This window comes from Anabrus simplex, chromosome 2 (assembly GCF_040414725.1).
Source record: "Anabrus simplex isolate iqAnaSimp1 chromosome 2, ASM4041472v1, whole genome shotgun sequence".
NCBI classification, from domain to species: Eukaryota; Metazoa; Arthropoda; class Insecta; order Orthoptera; family Tettigoniidae; genus Anabrus; species Anabrus simplex.
Genome location: NC_090266.1, coordinates 236,495,091 through 236,519,218, shown reverse-complemented (window position 1 = coordinate 236,519,218; position 24,128 = coordinate 236,495,091). Strand labels below are relative to the sequence as shown.

Sequence of the window (24,128 nt, the reverse complement as noted above, 5' to 3'; positions counted from 1 at the left end):
TCTGTTTTGTCACCTTTCTTATGTAGGGGATGAAACAGGGCTGCTGTCCAATCATTTAGGATCTTCTCTGTTTCCCAGATCTCGCGAATAATCTCAGTTAGTTTATCGATCGTCTTTTCATCTGCAGCCTTCCAGAGTTCGGCAATTATCGCACCTTCTCCAGGTACTTTGTTGTTCTTTAATGATGTAATTATCTGTTTGATTTCCTCTTTTGTGGGGGGAGAAGAGTCTGGGTTGGGATGTCTGGATTCTTCAAAGGTGAATTCTGATTCTGGTTCTTCGCAGTTAAGAAGAGATTCAAAATATTTAGCCAAGATTTGGCAGTTATTCTTGTCGTTGTAGGTAACTTTTCCATTGTTATCTCGGAAATGTAGATTTGGTGGGGTGTACTTGGTGAGGTTGTGTTTGAAGGTTCTATAGAAATCCCTAGTATTATTCATATTGAAGTCCTGCTCGATCTGTGTCAGTTGGTTTTTGTCAAATGCGCGCTTTACTTGGCGGATCACTTTCGCTGCATGTTTCCTAGCCTCCAGGAAGTCTTCATATCTTTCTGGATTCTTCAGGGAATTCCATCTTTGCCAAGCGATTTGTCTTTGTGTTATGGCTTCATCACATTCTTGAGTCCACCACGGATGCTTCTTTGGTTTCTTTAGCAATACTGTCTCCTCAGCCGTTTCAACAATGGCATTTTTCAGTTGTTCCCAATTTTCTGTGTCCAAAGACTGAAGTTTCTGAGTGAATTTTTCGCTGGTTTTCAGCTTTTCTGTATCAAATTTGCTAGTTTTCTTTATCTTAACTCTCTTGGTGTTTCTTGGATGAAGCTTACTTTTGATCTTGGATAGATAGTGGTCTGAGTCAAGGTTAGCACTTCTCAGGACTTTAACATTTTGGATCTCTTGTGTTGCTTTTCGTGCAATGGCAACATGAACTATTTGAAATTCTCCCAAGTGAGGATTTGGTGATATCCATGTCTTTTGTTTTCTTGGTAGATGTTTGAAGGCTGTTGACTTAAGAACAAGATTGAATGCCTTACAAAGCTCTATAAGCCTTTCCCAATTTCGGTTGGTTCGTCTGTGGGCTGGATAGTTTCCAACGATATTTTGGAATTTCCTTTCTTTGCCAATCTGGGCATTGAAGTCTCCAAGCAAAATGATTGTGTGTTTGTCAGGAATTTTTGATATAACATCTTCCAGGTCCTCCCAGAATTTGTCTGTTCCTTCCGGGTCTGTCTTGTTTGCCTGGTTGATTGGCGCATGTACGTTCACAAGCGTGTGTACGTTGTTCATACTCCGAAATCTAAGCATCGAGACCCTGCTGTTAGGAGAGCTGAAATCGGTGACTCTATCAATAATTTTCCTGCTGACAATAAATCCTGTGCCAAGGTGTGGAACAGTTTTCATCACACCTTTACCAGTTTTCCCTTTGAAGATTCTATAACCTTGTGATTGAAACGCATAATAATAATAATAATAATAATAATAATAATAATAATAATAATAATAATAATAATAATAATAATAATAAATTATTACTATTATAACAGTCTTCATGATAAGTTATCCGGCTAGTTATGATTTTTAATGTTCATGGTTACATATTTTACAGGATCGTTAAAGCGTAAGTCTTGGAAACCAGTTGAGATTTTTTTAATCAAAGGAAAGGAGCCGTTGTTGCTATGTTGAAAAGTTGTTGAACATTAATTGGTCCGTTATGATAGAGAATTATGAAAATTTATTGTGAATTTATCCTGAGAGTAAAGGAGTAGATAAATTCTATGCCAGCGGATAAGCCGAGAGATAAGTGATATACATATCAAAAGTATTAAGAAATGCGCGAAGCTCTCTGTACGAAAGGAAAGGACAATAATTTGTTTACTCAGAGAAATGAGTTTCATTTGAGGTCTACGATGCTGTAAATAAAGTTAAAAGGAGAAATAAGGAAGTAAGAAAATGCTCACAACAGTGATATAAGAACCTAGTCATGAAAGGAAAATCCATGCAACCAACCATCGGAAATTAACGTATGTACCCTTTATAGAATATTCACTGACCATTGCAGTTGACCTAAGATCATTTTAACAAAATAATATCAAATGGTTTTCATCTGGAACTTGTGTAAGGGATAAGATGTAGCAGGTATAATTTTGTTTCATTTTATGTCAACGACATCCGAGAAGGTTTCTTGCGCCATGTTTTGAATTGATAATTGTACTTCATTCTGTTATGAGATTTCATTTAGTTTCCTGTATGTCATGAGACGGCCATGAATAATCCACATCAAGGTCATGGTCGACGCTGATTTCAATTATAACAAATCCATAGTCACTGAAATGAACACGCGTCGTAGAAATCAGTAAATTAACTGTTCAGTATTTTTGTATTGTAAATAACCATACGCGTGAATCAGCGTGTATATAAATTATGTAGGCAGCAGCAGCGTTTTCCCTTTGATCATTTTTATTTAGCATAGGTGGTGATTGACTGTGGTTATAAATGTAGATAGATTTTCTTTTATTAAGATCGGAGATTTTCCGCTGTGTTCGGTATAATGTTAGGTTCATGATAGCTCGCGTCAGTTTAACTAGACAGCATCTTAGATTCACTTCTTGTTTACATGACAATAAGTTTGATTTAGAAATTATAAACGTGTATTATGTTTCATTGTTCTCTTCAGGCACTTTCGGTCCCTGTGAGACCGAATATGATCAACGTATGTCATGTAAATGTAAGCGATGGCTGTTCAGTTGACTAGATACTCAATTAAACTTGCTGTGATTGACCTCCTATCTCATGGTGTTACACAGGGATGCCACCATTAAATCTGTAAATTGTGACTGAGAAACAAATCAATCATTGGCAATCAACTTTATGATGTAATTTTCGAAGTGTGAGATGGAGACATTCAGAAATGAGAGGCCAATGTATCTAGGTGGAAATCGCTGAAATTTAATTTAAATGAAAAGCGTAAAGGAGAGCAGTGAATCCCAAAGACTATTGAACGTTCTGAGTTGTAAAAATTGCATTTGTGAACATCACTAATGATTGGTAATTGTAATGAATAATTCTAATCTATTAGTTATCCAGCTACAGTCATTAATTTATATTCAAGGTTCATGTTAGTGAATGGCAATTGCATAAGCAGAGACTATTGTTGAGTGTCATGATTGTCTAGAAACGACGTAGTTATCTAGAGTAAAAATGTGTTTAATTAATTGCATTCGATGAATTAATTAGTGATGGCGCTTAATTTTGAGCCCCCATTATTAAATCAGTGTAGTTGATTTAGAGGATATACTGATGTCTTTTTGTATGTTTACTTTGGGTTGATGACAGTTACACTTGTTACACACATACTTGAAACAGGTTCATATTTTATTTTAATTAAATTTTTTAGTCATTTTCTTTTATAAACAAACACATTCAAACCTCAGCCATGGCCAGGATTTCCTTTATTTCAGTAGAATAGATTAGCCTATAGCCTAGTAGCCTCGTATCCTCCTACTGCATTGCACATTGACAGTCTTGTGAACGAGACCACCCTTGGAGAAAAGAGACGTCTGCGGTGAGTATTTTTTATTACAGGGCAACCGTGGCAGATCCAGAAGGAAGAAATCACCACAGAGGAAGAGGTGCATAGGTTGCAATATGGACATGAGTGTATTTAGGGATTTTAGTAAGGATGTGAAGAAAATGGCGGTAAGAACCCAATTAGAAGATGGTTGCAGTGTATGAGACCTTCACCTGGATTACTTGATTCGAGAACTGGAAAATATCCAAAGGAAAGCACCACGATTATTTCTGGATGATTTCCGACTAAAGAGTGGTGTCGCTAAAATGTTGCAAACTTTGGGCTGGGAAAATTTGGGCGTAAGGTGACGAGCTGCTCATCTAACTAGTATCTTCCAGGTCAGCGGAGAGATGGAATGGACTGACATTAGTAGACGAATAAGATTGAATGGAGTTTTCTCTAAAGTAGCAAGGACTATAAAAAGAAGACAGTGTCGGAATACATGAGGAATAATTTAATAATGGAGATGTACAATAAATTTTCTAGTCCTTTGAAATCACTTCAGAAAGGACTAGATAAACACTTTATAGTGGTGGCTGATGATGATTGAAGTCTGAAAGAAGCGTTGGTCCTGGTTGACTTGTTTATATAAATATATAAAACAACATGTCCTGACGGAGAGATTCATCATCGCCGAGCCAAAACTACTAGACGTAAAGAAATAAAATTTTAAGGATACATTCATATTAGAGTGTAGGTGCTTACTAAGAGAGGATTTTTCTATACATCGTCTCTAAGGCGGTTTAAATGAGAATATATATATCAAGAACTTAAAAGTTTACAGACGTAAAAAAGAGTTGAATTGCTTTCATGATGATATATTATTGTTAAAAAACTGAAGATGTTACAGAAATTTTATATTTGAAAGAAGATTCCAAATAAAGAAACACATATTCATTGGCTTTCGGGAAATCCACTTAAGGGGGGTTTATGAAGTGAAAAATTAGTTGAGTACTTTATATGAGAGTACTTACATCGCAGAAACTAAAGATGTAAGGGAGAAAATCAACTTGGCGGTGGAGAGGGGTGAATTCATTTTATGGAGATACTTCTTTGTTTGATATTTAGAATCTCCTGTAAAATAAATAGACACGTATTCTTTTGTATTCGGAAAATGACTTAGAGGGAGTGAAAAAATTGCAAAATTAGATGGATGATTTGTATGAGGATACCTATATCTAAAAAATCTAGAGATGCTACAGACGTGAAAATTGGTATTTGGAATCTCCTTTAAAAATAAACACTATTTTTCTGTTTTCGGAAAATCGACTTAAAGGGGGGATGAAAATAAGTAAAGGAGTTGAATTCTGTTTATTAGGATAGTTTTATATATATATATATATATATATAAGAAATTAAAGATGCTTCAGACGTGAACGGTGGTATTTTGAATCTCTTTTAAAAATAAAGAAACACGTATTTATTGTGGAAAGAAGTGAAGGAGAAGCTGAATTCTTTTTATGAGGATACTTATATCTCAAAAACTGAATATGTGACAGACGTGAAAACTGGTATTTGGAATCTCTTTTAAACATAAACACCTTTCTTCAGATAATCTATTTAAGGGGGGTGAAAAGAATTAAAAAAGCATATGAAATTTTAAATTGAGTATCGGTATACTTACAGTACTGAACATGTTACAGACGTGGAACTTCGTATTTGGAAAGTTCTTTAAAAATACACGGACAAATTTTACTTTCGGAAAAGGCACTTAACGGTGGTTAAGAGAAGTGAAAAAAGAGTTGAATTAATTTTTATGAGAATACTTAACATCTCAAAAACTGAAGATGTTACAGACGTGGATTAAGGTACTTGGAATCTGTACTGTTTCTCACATATACAGTTCTATGTCGCATGGTCATCTCAGCCCCAAAAGGCAATACCACAAATTTGGTTTGCAAAGAGTTTCTAGGGTGAACGAGACTCAATTTTTCAGTGAATTTTTATACCTTAGTTAATTTTCAGATAATGTCTTAGTACTGTACTAAGGAACGATTAACTTTAACAAATTACGAAATCCACGCGAGGAAAGTCGCGGGTAACTGCTAGTCTATAAATATAAAATAACATGTCCTGACTGACTGACTGACTGACTGACTGACTGACTGACTGACTGACTGACTGACTAACTGACTGATTCATCATCTCCGAGCCAAAACTACTGGACATAAAGCAATGACGTTTTGAGGATATATTTATATTACAGTGCAGGTGATCACTAAGAGACGATTTTTGGATATTCCGTCGCTAAGGGGGTGAAAAGGGGGAGTGAATTTTTAAAATGAGTTTATCTGTATCTCAAAAACGTAACATTGGTATTTGGAATCTCCTTTAAAAATAAAGAAATACGTATTTTTTTAAATCGTAAAATCATCTTAAGGGAGGTGAAAAAGGGTAAAAACTGAGTTGAATACCATTTATGAGGATACTTATATCTCAAACACTGAAGGTGTTATAGCCATTAAAATTTGTATTTGGAATCTCCTTTAAAAATAAAGAAAAACTATTTGGGAGGGGGGGGGGGGAAATCAAGTTAACGGGGGTGTAAAAGGAGTTGAATTCATTTTATGAGGATACAAATAAGAAGTGGACTTAAAGCAATGCACCCCTAAGAGGTTTTGACTATGGCAGTGCGGGGGGGGGGGGGAGTTGAGTAATGAAGACAAAGTATGCATTTATATGAAACGCTTTGAATTATGAAGTTAAAATTTCCAATGATATCCTAGGTATTAAATAACAGAAAGTTTGAAAGAACTTTAACCCCTCAGAATTGAAATGGGGATTAAGATCCAAAAACAAATATATTATTTCATATGCTGTAAATCCTAGGTGTGAAATAGGAAACATATTTAAACATTCCCCCGCCCCCCTAACGTATTAAGTGTTGTTAGATCCGTAAGCGAAATTATCCATCCCTCCAAAACCACTTGACGTAGAAAGTTGTAATTATACGAGATGACTCTTCTTTTATGTCCTAGGTGTAAAATATTGTGTACTTTAAAATATTTCTTCCTTAAGGGGTTTAGATGGTGGTTCACTTTCAAAACCACAATATCCATTCTTCCCAAACCGTTTCAGGCATCAACTTAGAATTTTATGTGAAGGGTGGTCTGCTATATCCTAGATGTTATTAAACATTTAAAAACATTCACACTATAAAAAAGCATTGTTCGACACACAAAATCACAATTTCACAGGTTAGTCGCTGTTAGGTCCTAGATGTCAAATAAGATAGGGTTTAAATCATTAAAATTCTTCCGTACGGGATATGTAGATCAGAAAATAAATAATCATGACCCCAAAACCGTTTGACGTATTATACAGGCTCAACTGACTGTGGACGCTCCAAATGTAAAACTTCGAATGATAACTTTCAGTTTAAAGCCGTAGTGAAGTACTGGTGTCTTGCTAGTTTATGTTATATTATGTAAGGTGGCCCATTCCTTTGGAAATTATTTCTAAAAGCTCATTGCGATTTGTGCGTGCAGAGAACTAGATGGGGAGGCCTAGTGTATAATATACAAACTCGTTATAGAATACTGTACTTACCATACCACACACAGCCCAACAGTTCCACCCTCATACAGACAGTCCGAAGGTGCTCGCTGTAGGGCACAAAGCGTACGTTTGTTGCTAGAATAGCCGGCTCCAATTTCTGTTCAACTACAGTATATGTGTTTGTGTTTCCCTCCAGCAGCTGAAACAGACAAGATCATAAAATATTAGCCACCAATTGGTAATAATATCATGTAGATTATTTGAATATAGAAACTTAAACAACAATAATAAAGTATCTGTTCATCACAAAAAATAAAGCCTGTATTATCGCTCAAAATTTCCTCTTTTTCGCAGACAAATTTAGTTTTGTTACTGACCTAATAGACAGAGGCAGAAAAACTCAAATAGTGGAAATCCGGGAAAATTTCCAATGATCAAAACGGTACTTTTTGTGGCAGAGGAGTTTTAAAGTTGAGAGGTCATGGACAAGTCAGTCGCTTTTCTTTGGAAGGAAATCAAGGTTTGCGTGACGACAATGTTAGAGCATTGTTGAGTTTTCGAATTGATGACAGTGACAGTGAGCTAAACGAATATCTTCTACACTGTGATGCTATTGCAAATATACCCGTCAAATTATTGAAGTATGTGGGGAAATTATTAACAACACTATTGTAAATAACACTAACCAGTGTACGTATTTAATGTTCTAGCAGACGTTTAAGGTATTCAACAATTCCCTGTCTGCGTTAGTTATGTATACATTGGGAAACAACCTTTCGTGATTCGGGAAGACTTTCTTAAATTTGTTACCATATATGATGGTCGTGGTTTTTTGGTGGCCAGTGTTCTTATCGAAAAATCTGCATAATCTCAGTCTAAATTTGAGCAATTTAAGAGTTATGGGTTTTGATGGAGCTGGAAATATGAGTGGACAGTTTAATGGCTGTGCAGTTAAAATAAGGGAGAAGAACCCTATGCAAATCATTCGTTTAATTTAGCATGTTAGCACGCTGGATTGAACACCAGGATGCTACTCCTAATTTTTCAGAACGGCATGATGTCATTGTTCACTCTCTTCCAGAAATTCGGAACTTCTTAGAATCTGAAACATCGAACAAGGCATTTTCATTCGCAGCTGCGATTCAACATTCTCTCTCTTTTTTTTGTTATTTGCTTTACGTCGCACCGACACAGATAGGTCTTATGGTGACGATGAGGCAGGAAGGGGCTAGGAATGGGAAGGAAGCGGCCGTGGCCTTAATTAAGGTACAGCCCCAACATTTGCCTGGTGTGAAAATGGGAAACCTCGGAAAACCATCTTCAGGGCTGCCGACAGTGGGGTTCGAACCCACGATCTCCCGAATACTGGATACTGGCCGCAATTAAGCGACTGCAGCTAGACATTCTCAATGTATAGTATCAATGGTAATTGTAAATCATATTTTCAGTTTGTGCCTTGGACTTCCCATAACTCTTCAGTTAAAGCAGATGATAAATTGATTCTTATTTGAATTTGCCTTTCATCCTAACTTTTATTCCGCAGCCCTACAGATCTTATCCTTTAGCACTGCCCACTCTTCATGTATAGTGTTACTTTCAGCCTTTTCATTTAATCCTCGTTTAAGATGTTCCTTGAAACAATTCCCCACTCGCTCGCTCTCTCCCGCCTCTCTCTCTCTCTCTCTTCGGGCTGAGTGTCTCAGACGGTTGAGGCGCTGGCCTCCAGACCCCTACTTGGCAGGTTCCATATTGGCTCTGTCCGGTGGTATTTAGAGATGCTCAAATACGTCAACTTCCTGTCGGTAGATGTTCTGGCACGTAAACGAACTCCTGCGGGAAAAATCCGGCATCTTGGCGTCTCCGAAAACCGTGACAAGTAGTTAGTGGGACGTAAAATCATAATATTATCATTATCTCCCTCCCTCCCTCCCTCCCTCCCTTTTCGTTCAAATTTTCTAGATACTATCTCCTTGCATACCTTCCTGACCACCAGGTCGTGGTCCTTATTCATGACCGTTTGTGAGAAGGTCTTGTTATCCAATACCTGGTTCCTGAATCTCTACGTAAGCATAATGAAGATTTTTATATTTTCCAGTATCTCCAGGTCTTGTCCAAGTATACTGTCGTCGTCTGTAGTGTTGGAACCAAGTACGAGCAAGGAATAAATTATGATCGATGCAAAATTCTACCAGGCGACGTCCTCTTTCGCTCCTTTGTCCCAGTCCGAATTCCCCTTTTACATTATCTTTTCTTTCTTGGCCTACCACTGCATTCCAATCTCCCATCACAATTAGATTCTCATTTCCCTTCATGTATTTTATTCAATCTTAATTTTTTTTCGATTTCTTCACCGTCCGCCGAAATACTTGACATATAAGCCTGTACTTTTGTGGTGGACATTGACTTGGTGTCCATTTTGAAAGCAATAATACGTTCACTATGCCGGTCATAATAGCTTACCCGCTGCCTAATTTTCTTTTTAATTATTAAATCAACTTCTGCATATCCCCTGTTTGATTTTGTGTTGGTAATGCTATAGATGTCGAAGTAAATATCTTGCTCTTCCTGCCAACGTACGCCAAATATACCAACTCTATGTGACTTTAGTCTATCTGTTCCCTTTTTCCACGTTTTCTAACATACCACAACTATTCAAACTTCGAAAATTCCACGCCCCAACTCGCTGAGTGTCAGTATTCATCCTCCTGATGATTGTCTCCTCTCTCGTAGTCCCTACCCGGAGATACGGACTGGGGGACTGCTTTACCCGGAAGGAAGCCATCGGTAGTACGCTTATAATTATTTTAATTCGTTTACGTGGAAAATAGTTATACCGCTCAAATAAGCAGTCTTTCCTGAAGCTTGTAGTATAATTTGTTTTGCAACATTGTAAGTTTGGGAGAGAACAAACTGCCTGGAGTTCAGGAATGCTGTGTTCAATTGGACATTTCTTCGTCAGATGCTACATAACTTTCGCAACAGCGTAATTTCTCTGATCCACCTAATTTGGTGGCCGCGACTACAGATACTAATCTTATACATGTATTAGGTACTTCTTACTATCATTGTCATACTTTAATTTTGAATTTGGTGCATTAGGCAACTAGGAAACAAATGAGACTAATTTCAGCCTCATATCGACCCCCTCGCAAAGGATCACAAATACATCCCTTCGTCCTACCCTACTTATCTACAAATAGAACATGTCAACATACAGAGCATTGTCCCAAATTTTACAGAATTCTCCGAAATATTTTCAGAATGCAATATGCACGCTATAATGATTTCAGAGTCATGGTTACGTCAGTCTAGCCCTTCAGCACTATTTAAAATGAGTGGGAAGAGCCTGAACGTGGAGTCGGGATATTCATACGTGATTATATGAAATATAAGGAAATATTTAAATCACCAACAGAATACTCTCACAGACCGTAGATAGAAAGTGAAGATCGTGGTACAAAGTGTTTACCCGGTGTAGTGTTTCGCCCACCTAAAACTGGTAGCATCACGGATCTGGAGGAAGCGCTACAAGATTTAATATCCAGGTATGAACATATGATTTTAATTGAATATTTTAACAGTGACCTGACAAATGAAACTACTGAGACTATGCAACTAACATGCATGTTCGAACCCATTAATATGACAATCCTGTCCTTATCCCACTCACCACTTTGCAAACTCGCACATACTCCTCGATCTAATTATTGTTAACCCTCTACTGCCCAAATTATTTTGTTGTGTTTTAAAAAATTTTCTCTGCCATATACTAAGTAAATATGTTGTAAACTACACATAAATGCAGTTTTTATTGAATTTTCATTTTTGATTTTCAAAAATTAGGTTTGTGACTTCCAGGTCACACTGGGCAGTAATGTTCTGATATGTGAAAATTGACTAATTTATAAAATAACAGTCTCATAAAATATTCAAGATGCTTACCTTTGGTTTCTATATTTTTATGCATATAATTTGTTAGTAATAACACAAAACATAATTGTAAAACTAGCTATCCGCCATGTGCCTGGGAAATGCTCCCATCCATACATTTGGCGCTTCCTGGTGGCTTATGCATATAACTATTAAACTACAAAGAGTTGAAAATCACACAGCCATACTGTAACTTGAAAGTTACACTGGGAAGTAGTGGCTCAATTTCATTCTAACAGTAGAAAATGTGTACAGAATGATGTGTGACTTCAAAGTCACATTGGGCAGTAGAGGATTAACAATAATGACCACACATTCTCACATGGACAGATGTCTGTACCACGTCTTTCCCGCCATGATATGATATACGCTGCATACTCTCTGAAGTGTACAAAATACAAGCCTAAGATAAACAGGGATTTCAAAAAAATTATACGAAGAAGCCCTCATTGAGGACCCTCTGAGCACACCACTTCAGTATATAAAGGACATTGACGACAATGTATCTCGTTTTAACGAACTTCTTTTAAATTATTATACGACAGCCATGCCTTATTACGTACTGCTAGAGTAAAGCGACCCCCTAACCCTTGGGTCAGTCAAGATATTCCAGATAAAATGAAAGGCATGATGATGATGATGATGCTTGTCGTTTTAAGGGGCCTAACATCTAGGTCATCGACCCAAAATGAAAGACAGAGACGCAGCATATAGTTATTATGCGGAAGTATCCAACAGAGTATAATTTAGACAAATAAAAAAGACTCTGAAATAAAAATAAAGCAGATGATAAAAAACGCTAAAATACGCTTCTCGTGAGAAATTTTAAGTAGGCCTACCCTTAACTCTGCAATTGTAGAGAAAATTCTCCGCGATATGCGTTTAAGCAAAACAAAGACGAACAATAGTAAATACGGGTATAATGCACCTTTGGACGACCTGAATTCTTATTTTAGCTCAAGAACTATTCAGATGAACGGAAATACCAAGAGAGCCATTACTGACAGAATATCTTCAACGGGAAAGCATGGTGGTGAAACATTCTACTTCTCTCGTGTGACTCCAGGTGATGTCAAGAGCGCCCTCAGTGATAGAAAGTCGGGCTCTACTGGACACGGTAGAATGACCTGTCGCTTTTAAGAAAAATTATAAGACTTCTTTCTTCCTACAACAACACACATTAATGACGGATATTTTTCCTCATAACTGCAAAACTGCCAATCATCCGACCTCTGCCGAAAAAGTGACCCCAAATGGCAAGTCGCTATCATATGAAATGCTCGACCAAATGAATAGCGGCATATTTTCTCACTTTTAACGAACAATATTACGCCGCCGTTCTAACAGTCCCAAGTTCCAGAGCTTGAAGGCCAGGCTGCAGACAGCTGTGAACACTCCTCCACCGTATTCGTTAAGTGTGCACACTGCTCATTCCAATCAGCGCCTCAGAGTAGGGATCGAATAACTGGAATACTATGATCAGTGTGTTAAGTACCAGAAGTTGTCAGAAAATTTGTGAACCAGATGAATGGCATGCTAAAAAAGAAAATTATATAACTCCACCATTACATTCTGCCATATTCATGCAGTCTCTTTTACTCGGGATGCAGTAGTATTCACATCTATCGAAGATGAATTGAATTGAATTGAATTTATTGATCATGATTTACATGCCACTGAGGCTGAAAAGCCCCTTTATGTAGCGTCTTCTTATAATACAATACAGATTTATGATCACAGTAACTACATTTTTATAATATTAAAGTATTAAACTAAACATGAAACATAAAAAAATGAAAATACAGATACCAAATCCAGTAAGGTAAAGACATACATTATATAATGAGTAAGAAAGTAAATCATTAAGCCCTTCTGTTATTTTGGACTACATGGATTTAAAGAATATAAAGCTAAAGCAGAGAAACAATTTTCTTCGAAATATACACATTTCTGATTGTTCGACACAAGAATGCCTGATCTCAGCCTCTTGCGTACTCCTCCAGAAAGATAGATGTTAATAACTGCTTTAGTTGTGTACAGTTAGTGTTATTTGCGAAACGGTGAAGATTAAAGACGTTAAAGGTACGTGATGCAGTGCAAACAAAGGATTTGTTAAATTTAGTGGTACGATGAAGGAGAATTTGAAGGGTGGTTTTTGTAAACCTATTATCTCCGTTATGTACCGACTCCATAGGTTTAAATGCATTATAAAGGTAGGATGGTGTCTTCAGTTTGAGAATTTTCTGCGTGGCAACAGCTACTGAGATTTCTTGACGTTCATGGAGTTTCAACCATTGTAGCTGTATGTAATAGGGTGTTATGTGTTCATCACGCCTGGCATTTGTAACGTAACGAACACATGCGTTTTGTACCCTCTGTAGTTTTATGTTCAAAGTTTCAGATAAGTCGTTGTATACGACTGCACCATAGTTAATTATTGGAAATATAAGACTTTGAACAAGTAGTTTTCTCATGAAGGGTGGTGTACATGACACGTTACGTTTCAAAATATGCATGGATGACACAACTTTTCGGATTACATTTGACGTATGATCACACCAGGATAAGGTTCTGTCGAAAATTAGACCTAGATTGTTAACGGTGTCACTATAATGAAAATCTGTCTCTAGAATTTTTATTGCTGGGAGGGATTTGAGGTCAACAGTTTTCAGGAGTTTTGTGCAACCTACGCAGATAATCTGGGTCTTAGCCACATTTAATTGGAGGTTATGATTTGGGCTCCATTCGATCAATCGAGAGATGTCATGGTTAAAATGCGTTATACAAGAAGATGCGTTAGTGGGACAAAAGTGGAAGTAAGCTTGTAAGTCATCCGCATACATGTGAAAGGTACTGCTTTTACAGACTTCAGATATGTCATTAATATAAATAGAAAAACAAAGGACCGAGGACTGATCCTTGTGGTACGCCACAGTTTACTGATTCCCAGCTAGAGAATCGACCGTCAATGAACGTGACTCTTTGTGATCTATTTGACAGATATGATTCAAACCACGACAGAGCACTCTGGGAGAAGCCAATTGACTTCAGCTTAGCGAGAAACAACTCATGATTAACAGAGTCAAACCCCTTAGAGAAATCAAAGAGACATAAGATAGTAAGCTGCCTCTTATCGGTGGCCGCGCGAATATCAACTGTAACCTTCAGAAGAGCAGTAGTAGTACTATGGCCCTTCTTGAAGCCAGATTGGTAGGTATTTAGAATGTTATATTTAGACAAATATTCACATATCTGCTCATGAACAATTTTTTCTAGTGCCTTACTAAGTGCACAGAGGATGTTGATAGGCCTAAAATCACTACAGACTGTTGGTATTTTCTTTTTGAGCACAGGACGTACATTGGCACGCTTCCACTCTGAGGCATAAACTCCATTCCGTAGAGAGAAGTTAAATAAGTGCACAAGGGCAGGAAGAAATATGTCCATGCAGGTAGAAATCATGGATATTGGAATATTATCTGGACCTTTAGATTTAGTTCATATTGATCTGACTGCTTATTCTACCTGTGAAGGGTGTACGTACATGAAATAGAATTTATCTCTGTTATTTGGAGTGAGATGTCTATAATGTTTGGCAGTCTCTGATACTTTCGGAGAGTTTGAGTTAGAGACTGATGTCATGTAATATTCACTTAATTCAGATGGAGTAACAGGCATCTGGCTATCTAGAGAGTGACTGACTCCATTACCAAGAGATTTTGCAGCACGCCAAGAAGCTGAGGTGCTCTTACAATTACGGAAGATGTTGTACGTATACTTCACTTTAGTGTTCCTAATTACTTGTTTTGTCTCGTTACGTAAGATCCTGAATTGCTCGTAATCATCTGGAAGTTTAGTTTGAATAAATTTCTCCATAGCTCTGTCCCGTTTACTTATCAATTCCTTAATACGCTTATTGAACATTGGTGATGACCGGTGTTTTACGAGAATTCTTTTTTGGGGCGCATGCTTGTCATAGAGTGAAAGTACAAAGCTGTTGGAGAGAGATACTTTTTGATCTACGTCATTAGACTGAAAAAATATATTCCAGGGTAGTAATTCAGCGTCAGCACAAAAATTGTTCACTTCAAATTTACTAAAGTCTCGAACAAGAATAGTTTTAAGAATTTGTTTTGGCGTGGATAAAGTGAATACAGCATGCAGCAAGTCATGACCAGAAAAACCGGCAGCTGGTTCCTGTCCGCATTCTACTACCAACTCATTGCAGTTCGACGAGATTATGTCGAGAGTGCTATCGGAAGTGGAAGTATGAAAGGTTGGATTGAATGGAAGGCAGTCGAGGTCACAAGCTTTGAGCACATCACGTATTTTTTCGCTTTCAAACGTCCCAGTTCCGAACCGAGCATTAGCATCGCCCATAACAAATATATATTTATAATTCATAACATGAGAATACATATCATTCAGGAATGTATCCATGAACCCTACTTTTGGTGGACGATATATACAAGCGAAAAGAATTTTAGTATCTGAAAGGGCTATATCAAGGATTATGTACTCAGGTTTCTTACTGTACTCTCCAGGAGATTTACTAAGCACACTACATTTTATGCTATTATTCAAATAAACTGCAACACCACCAGCGGCTCTGTTTAATCTGTCGTTATGGAAAATATTATACCCATCGAGACAGATGGCAGAATCTGGTACTGAAGGTTTAAGAAATGTAGTGCCAGCAGAAAAGACAAAGCACTTAACAACAAACAACGACAAATGTTATGTTATTGTTGATCAATTTTATTAGCTCTCGAAATTATAGGTCCTCCCTCACATGTAATTTTCTTCCGAGTTTGTGATATTAGGGCATCTAACGTAAAGGAGAGTCCTTCTTCCTTCTTTCACGATCCCCTCTTGTCTCATTCTTCAAGAGACCGTTTCTAAACGAGTTTAGTCTCATTTTCATAATAATCTTCACAGTTTTCCTTGTCAATATTGACCGTTTCACACCTTTAGGCAATCATGACATAAAACACCATCGACGGTTAACAGGATTGAACAATATTTCCATGTTAACATGTTCGGCGTTGATATGGACTAAGAAAAAAATGTCTAAACTCATGAATTATATTTTTACAGTCGGTATGGTAAAACTGTGTAATAAATAAATGATAGGACATTTTATTCTATTTAACTTTTGTTATGTAGTACTTTCCGATAGGATCAACAACATAGGCATTTAAAAATTTTAATTTTATACGCCTTACCCTAAACTACCATTTAATAATACGTGAATAACATTATTTATATCTTAGACTGTAGTGTCTCCTGCGACATAACATGCCGAATTTCATTAAATTTTGCTCACCTATTTTCTCGTGGCTAGGCGCTGACATGAACTTAGCAACAAAAATTGAAATACATAAATATCTCTGTTAGAGCCGGTACGGTAAAAATGATCAGAAATATCTTTTTATATAACTTTATTTATGTAGTATTATTATGGATAGGACCACTAATAACATAGATTTTTGAGAATTACATGTTAGGCCTTCCCCTAAACTATTTCACTCAGCGTGAATTAAATTATTTATAGCCTAAATTGTAGGGCCTTATTTCCTGAATTTACGTAGCAATATTCATTAAATTCTCTTCAGCCATTATTTCGTGATGCGTTAACAGACAGAGAGATAGACAAAGATGATGGGAATTTAAAAGGTGCATCTCCTTGTTGATGTGGATACACCAGTTACAGAAATACTATTCTTATTAAAATCGGAACAAAACTCTTATTTTATACATCGTCGTTGTGTCTGCGAAAACAGCTAAGTGATAATATATTTGAAGAAATACTGACCCAAAGCACACGTATTGTGAAGAGCAAGAATTCACTGACAATTAGATGACAGAACCTTACGGACCAAAGTTCTAAACTAAATTATTATTATTATTATTATTATTATTATTATTATTATTATTATTATTATTATTATTATTATTGCTTGTTGTTTTAAGGGGCCTAACATCGAAGGTCATCGGTCCATTATTATTATTATTATTATTATTATTATTATTATTATTATTATTATTATTATTATTATTATTATTATTATTGAAATATGATCATCATCGGCACCATTACTAACGCCTAACATCCTTGAATCCGTTATCGATTTTGAGATACCCTGCAGTTTCAGGATGATGTCGCGAACAACCGAGCTCATGGGACGTAGCACAAAAATGTTAGTGAAATTACTCTTGAAGAAGTGGAGAGGATGGTAAATTAACTGTATCATCATAAAGTAGCGGAAATAAATGAAATTAGAATTGAAATTGTGAAATGTTATGAGAAGGTAGGAATGAAATCGCTTGATAGAGTAATAAGGCTAACATGGAATATTATTAAGGTAACTTCTGATCTGATGAAAGCAGTAATATTGCACCTTTCTAGAAGCAAGGGGACAGGAAGGATTGCAATAACTATCGAGGTATTTCATTGATCAGCATACTGGGGAATTTGGAAGTGAGGGTACGATCAGTTGTTGAGAAAAAGTTGAATAAAAGCCAGTGTGGTTTCATACTACAGAGGGGGCTGTCTGGATCACATTTTCAGTACTGTGCCAGGAAATTGAAGAAAATGTTACGACAAGGATATATATATATATATATATATATTTATGTTTCGTCGGTCTAGGGAATGCATATGACAGAGTAGTGAGGGAAAGGGGAATTACGGGATTAAGGGTAGATTATTAAAAGCAATCAAAGGCATTTTTGTTGACAATTGGGCTGCAGTGAGAATTTTGATGTTATAATGAGTTCTTGATTCAAAGTACTTACAGGGGTTAGACAAGGCTGTAATCTTTCACCGTTTTTTGCTCATAGTTTTCATGGATCTTTAGAGAAAGGTATCACATGACAGGGAGGGTCTCAATTAAGAAAAAAATATAGTAAGCATTTTGGCATAAATATAAAACTTGGTCTTAATGGCAGACTGTGCTGAAGGCCTGCAATCTAATATCTTGGAACTTGAAAATAGGTGCAATGAGTATGATAAAACATTTGGCCTTTCCAAGACTAACGTGATGTCAGCAAGGAAGAAACCTAACAGGTTGGGAATACAAAACTCGAACAGGGAGATCATTTTAAGTACGGTATTTAGGATGTATCTTCTCCCTGGATGGTAATATAGTATGTGAGACTGAATCAAGGCACAGCAAAGTTAATGCAGTAAGCTCACAGACGGATCTTTACACAGGTGAGTATGCATAAGTTAGAAGTAACATACATGGAAGTAGCAAGAATGATCGCTTGTGCAAACATCTGGGAACAATGGAAGGAGAGTGCTTGCTTGAAATGTGAAAATAAAAGCTAAGTTAGGAGTGAACACGATTGATGAAGCTGTACTTAGAAACAGTCTTTGGTGTAGGGGTCATATGAGGCGAATGGAGGTGGACAGGTTACTTAGGAAAATAATGGACTCTATCATGGAGGGTAAGGGGATTAGAAGGAGACCAGAATGACGATGGTTAGACCCATTTTCTAATGATTTTAAATACGAGTTATGGAACTATACCTGTTCACAGACCTAGTTGAAAATAGAGGATTATGGTGGCGTTTTTTTCATTCACAGAGGCTTGGAGAGTGAGCACCGAAAGGCACAAGTCTATAACGAAGATGTATGTAGTTATGTATGCTGAATGTATGATATTTTCCACATTAATCGAAGGTAATTTTAATTAAATTTAATTAAATGAAATAATGCCAGTTTATGTGATTTTATAGATACCAAGCGGAGGCTTATTGATTATAAATAACTATAGACTGAAGTATGATAATACTTTTGAACATACAGTATATTTGCTGAGGCCGTTGGCCTATCATTCAAATAAGGCCGGGATTGCTACCCAACGCAATGTATGCTTTGAATTCCTAACGCATTCATCCACTAGTTAGCAGTCAAGTGATATCACCGAAGCGCAGCTCACATCGCCAAATTAACTGGAAGTTGTGGCGACCGGTAGCAACCGATAAAAGTAAGTACACACACAGGTTGATCACGAGAGAATAAATGCATACAAAATTCCTGTTCAGTCTTAATGCATCGAAGAATTCATACTGACAATACAGAAGAACAAATTAAACTAAGCGTACGGCAAGTTGTATTACAATCGCCCTTTAAATGTCCACACAACAGAACGAGTCTCCGATATACGCTGATGGTATTGCATTCCCGATTGTTACATTTAATCCACATCACTAGGATCCATAACAATAGTTACGAAATTAATCCAATGGATTCAGCTGTGTGGATTAAAAGAAGCAGAATTTGAATAGGGACTCTATGATTATACTATGCACTCGAAGAAATCGAGATAAGAGGTTCAGAACAAACTGATACTGCAGCGCTAGCTACAGCGTAGCGTCGTTGAGTCCTTCGTAAACTGAAAGCTAGGATACACTACTTTGTAAAACAAGCAAACAAAGCAAGCTTGTAATTTTACGTGACTATTGTCATGATCATAGCAACGAGACCTTCATTTTTATGTGGAGTTCGGACCATTGCGAAGTGAATTTAAAAATCCCATATGCTCTGGCCGAGATTTGAACCACGGCCTTCTTGGAGAGAAACTAGGGACAGTACCTCCCTGTTATCACACTCTTAATTATGTGGAATGAAAATGCTTGTATACAAAGAGGAAATTAATTATCCGACCAGTTAAACGACATAATCAATCAATCAATCACCACTGATCGGCATTTAGGGCAGCCGCCCAGGTGGCAGATTCCCTATATGCTGTTTTCCTAGCTTTTTCTTAAATGATTTCAAAGAAATTGTAAATGTATTGAACATCTCCCTTGGTAAGTTATTCCAATCCCTAACTCCCCTTCCAATAAACGAATATTTGCCCCAATTTGTCCTCTTGAATTCCAGCTTCATCTTCAAATTGTGATCTTTCCTACTTTTCAAGACACCATTCAAACTTACCCGTCTACTGATGTCATTCCATGCCATCTCTCCACTGACAGCTCGGAACATACCACTTAGTCGAGCAGCTCCCCTCCTTTCTCCTGAGTTTTCCCAGACCAAACGTTGGAACATTTTTGTAACGTATCCCTTTTGTCGGAAATCACCCAAAGCAAATCGAGTTGCTTTTCTTTGGATTTGTTTCCAGTTCTTGAATCAAGAAATCCTGGTGAGGGTCGCATAGACTGGAACCATACTCTAGTTGGGGACTTACCAGAGACTTACATGCCCTCTCCTTTACATTCTTACTACAAACCCTAAGTACCCTCATAACCATGCGCAGAGATATGTATCCTTTATTTACAATCATATATGTGTGATTACCCAATGAAGATCTTTCCGTATATTAACATCTAGGTACTTACAATGATCCCCAAAAGGAACTTCCACGCAATCAACGCAGTAATTAAAACTGAGAGGACATTTCCTTCTTGTGAAACTCACAACCTGATTTTTAACCCGTTTATCCCCATACTATTGTCCGACTCGTTGGCTGAACGGCCAGCGTACTGGCCTTCGGTTCAGAGGGTCCCGGGTTCAATTCCCGGCCGGGTCACGGATTTTAACCTTAATTGGTTAATTACAACGGCACGGGGGCTGGGTGTATGTGTTGTCCTCATCATCATTTCATCCTCATCACGACGCGCAGGTCCCCTACGGGAGTCAAATAGGAAGACCTGCACCAGGCGAGCCGAACCCGTCCTGGGATATCCTGGCACTAAAAGCCATACGACATTTCATTTGATTTTACCATACTATTGCCGTCTGTCCATCTCACACCATCATCGAGGTCATTTTGCAGTTGTTCTCAATCTTGTTACTTATTTATTACTCTGTACAGAATAACATCATCTGCAAAAGCCTTATCTCTGATTCCACGTCCTTACTCATATCATTGATACATATAAGAAAATATAAAGGTCCTAAATTCTGCCTTGAGGAATTCCCCTCTTAATTATTACAGGGTCAGATAAAGATTCGCCTACGGTACTCCAATTCTCTGAGTTCTATTTTCTAGAAACATAGCCACCCATTCAGTCACTCTTTTTGTCTAGTCCAATTGCACTAATTTTTGTCAGTAGTCTCCCATGATCTACCCTATCAAATGCCTTAGATATGTCAATAGGTATACAGTCCATTTGACCTCCTGAATCCAGAATGTCTGCTATATCTTGCTGGAATTCTACAAGCTGAGCTTCAGTGGAATAACCTTTCCTAAACCCGAACTGCCTTCTATCGAACCAGTTATTAATTTCGTAAGCAAGTCTAGTATAATCAGAAAGAATGCTTTCCCAAAGCTTACATGCAATGCATGTCAAACTGACTGGCCTGTAATTTTCAGCTTTTTGTCTATCACCGTTTCCTTTATACATAAAGCAACTCTCCATTCATTTCGTACAGCTCCTTCGTGCAGACAATAATAAAAAAAATACTTCAGAAATGGTACTATATCCCAAACCATTGTCTTTAGTATATCCCCCGAAACATTATCAATTCTAGCTGCTTTTCTAGTTTTCAACTTTTGTATCTTACTGTAAATGTCAATGCTGTCATAGGTAAATTTTAATACTTCTTTAGTATTAATCACCTCCTCTATCTGGACATTACCCTTGTAACCAACAATCTTTACATGTCGCTGACTGAATACTTAATGCCATTTTTAGATCCTCGCATACACACTCCCCTTGTTCATTAATGATTCCTGGAATTTTCCATCTTTGAACCTGTATGACCGCCAATTATGCTTGCACTCATGTTATCCTTAACTGACTTCTTTACTAGATTCAATTTCGTAGTAAGTTCCTTCAATTTCCCTTTACTTCCACAGCCATTTCTAAGTCTATTCCTTTCCAACCTGCACCTCATTCTTAGTATCTTTATTCTCTGTTTTAATATGGTGGATCATTACCATTCCTTACCACCTTTAAAGGTACAAAACTGTTCTCACATTCCTCAACAATTGCTTTAAACCCATCCCAGAGTCTGTTTACATTTTTATTTTGCCGTTTTCCACCGATCATAATTACTTTTTAAAAACTCCCTCATGCCTATTTTATCAGCCATTTGGTACAGCCTAATAGCCCTAATTTTAATACATTCCTTTCTATCATATTTATTTTTAACTACGACAAAAACAGCTTCGTGATCACTAATACCATCTATTACTTCGGTTTATCTATAGCGCTCATCTGGTTTTACTAAGCACCACGTTCAGAATATTCTTTCCTCTAGTTGGTTTCATCACTTTCTGAATCAGCTGCCCTTCCCATATTAAATTGTTTGCCATTTGTTGGTCATGTTTCCTGACGTTCGCATTACCTTCCCAATTGACATTTGGTAAATTTAGATCACCCGCTGCAATCACGGTCCTTTCCATATCGTTTCCAATATAGCTGATTATCTTATAAAATAATTCAGAATCAGCGTCAGCGCTACCCCTTCCCGGTTTGTACGCTCCAAAGACATCAAGTTGTCTATTATCTTTGGAGATCACGTCACTGTTAATACCGGTCATTAGGACTGTGCAGAACATCAACAGTGGTTGATAGTTTCGGCCGGGAGCTGTCTTCATTATAACATAATACCATTGTTTGCAATTGCGAGCTCACTGCATTAGCTTTGATACCATCCTGAAAAAACGCAACCTATAAACTTTAAATGATCCACCTGTTTCAGCTTTGTATTATTCTTTACAAAATAGTGAGTCCAAACCTTTTCCTGGTTTCAGACGTGTCATATCAGAAACACGTTGAGGAAGAGCATGGAAATAGTGCAATGGATCATATATAGAACGTTCGTTATGCCACTGGTTTTAGGGGCTTTCAACAAGCTCTGAGAGAATGCGTTAGGATACGAACGTTTCTTATGTGATGAACAATTCTCGCCCTCCCTATATTGTCGATGTGTAAATCAAGATACTTTATTGTTGAACATGTAACAGTTACAAATATTTAAACTGGAGCAGTGACACTACGTATTAGATTTTATTTAAAATGAAATACAGTACCAAGCTGATACAATTACAATAAACTACCACCAATAACTTATTTTAATTTGCTGAGTAGATATCTAAATTCTAGACCCTGGTACTGCTATTTTCCTGAAGTAATGCTAATGTTAATATTATTGGTTTTTAAGTCCCATTAACTACTTTTACGGTTTACGGAGAAGCCGAGGTTCCGGAACTTTATCCGACGGGAGTCCATTTCCGTGCCCGTAAATCTATCGACACGAGGCTCACGTATTTGAGCACATTCAAATACCACAGTACTGATCCAGAATCGAACTCACCGGCATGAGCTCAGACCATCTGTGCTACTCAGCTTGGCGGCAGTGACTTAAGCATACAGGCGTGATGATCAAGAAGAATGTAGTCTCTAACGAGGAACAGAAACGCGTAGATATTTTCAATCTCGGAGACGTCTATCATAGTCTAAATTTGATAATTAATCTTGCATTAACCAGTACAAATAATATTGTTATTGGTTTTATGTCCCAATTGTTATGTTTACGTTTTTTGAGAGCCAACAGCTGTACAAAGACGTCGATAACTATAGTTACCACATAATCATAACCTTTAAAGACAAAGTGCCGCCAGCCACCGTTTGTCTCTCCGGTATATGTATTACTACATAGGGGAGTGGGAAAGCAAATTTAAAAAAAAAAAACTTTTTCCAAATGTTGTCTCATAAAATTATTTGGACTGTGCTGAATGAAATGGTGCATAATTTATTATGATACTCTACCCGTAAAGATTTAAAAAATGTATAATATTATTGCGCAAGTGAGAAATTTTACAACTTCTATTTGAAGTCACCTACTCCTGTAACCGTTTGATCTAGAAGGCTGTGGTTTTCACTAATCTGTTCCAGAATTATGTGTGAAAAAGTTTACGGCACTGTCACAACAAACACTCAATAATGCTGTCTATGGACCAGGCTACTTTTAGGTGCTGACTTGGGTAAATGTGTGAGTGAACTTTGTGTCTTACTTTGAACTCAGTTTCTGAAAATTGATTTGTTTTCACATGTCTGACCCAGTATCTCATGAAGTATACCAATTAACGAGATCGCTTTTCTCAGAGAATTATTTTATGCCTTAATGCAGCTACTGAACTAGAAAAAACATTTCCCTTGTTTAGTTTCTA

The 24,128-nt window shown here is 37.1% G+C and overlaps 1 protein-coding gene across 2 annotated transcripts in view; it reads right to left on the bottom strand.

Annotated features, from left to right (window-relative positions):
• Ddr (discoidin domain-containing receptor 2) overlaps nt 1-24,128 on the bottom strand; it is a 2,443,951-nt gene that overhangs the window by 850,678 nt on the left and 1,569,145 nt on the right. For both annotated transcript variants that reach the window (XM_067140519.2, XM_067140518.2), the window contains one exon: nt 7,117-7,264. In XM_067140519.2, coding sequence (XP_066996620.1) covers nt 7,117-7,264 — 148 coding nt within the window. The remainder of the gene's footprint in view (nt 1-7,116; nt 7,265-24,128) is intronic.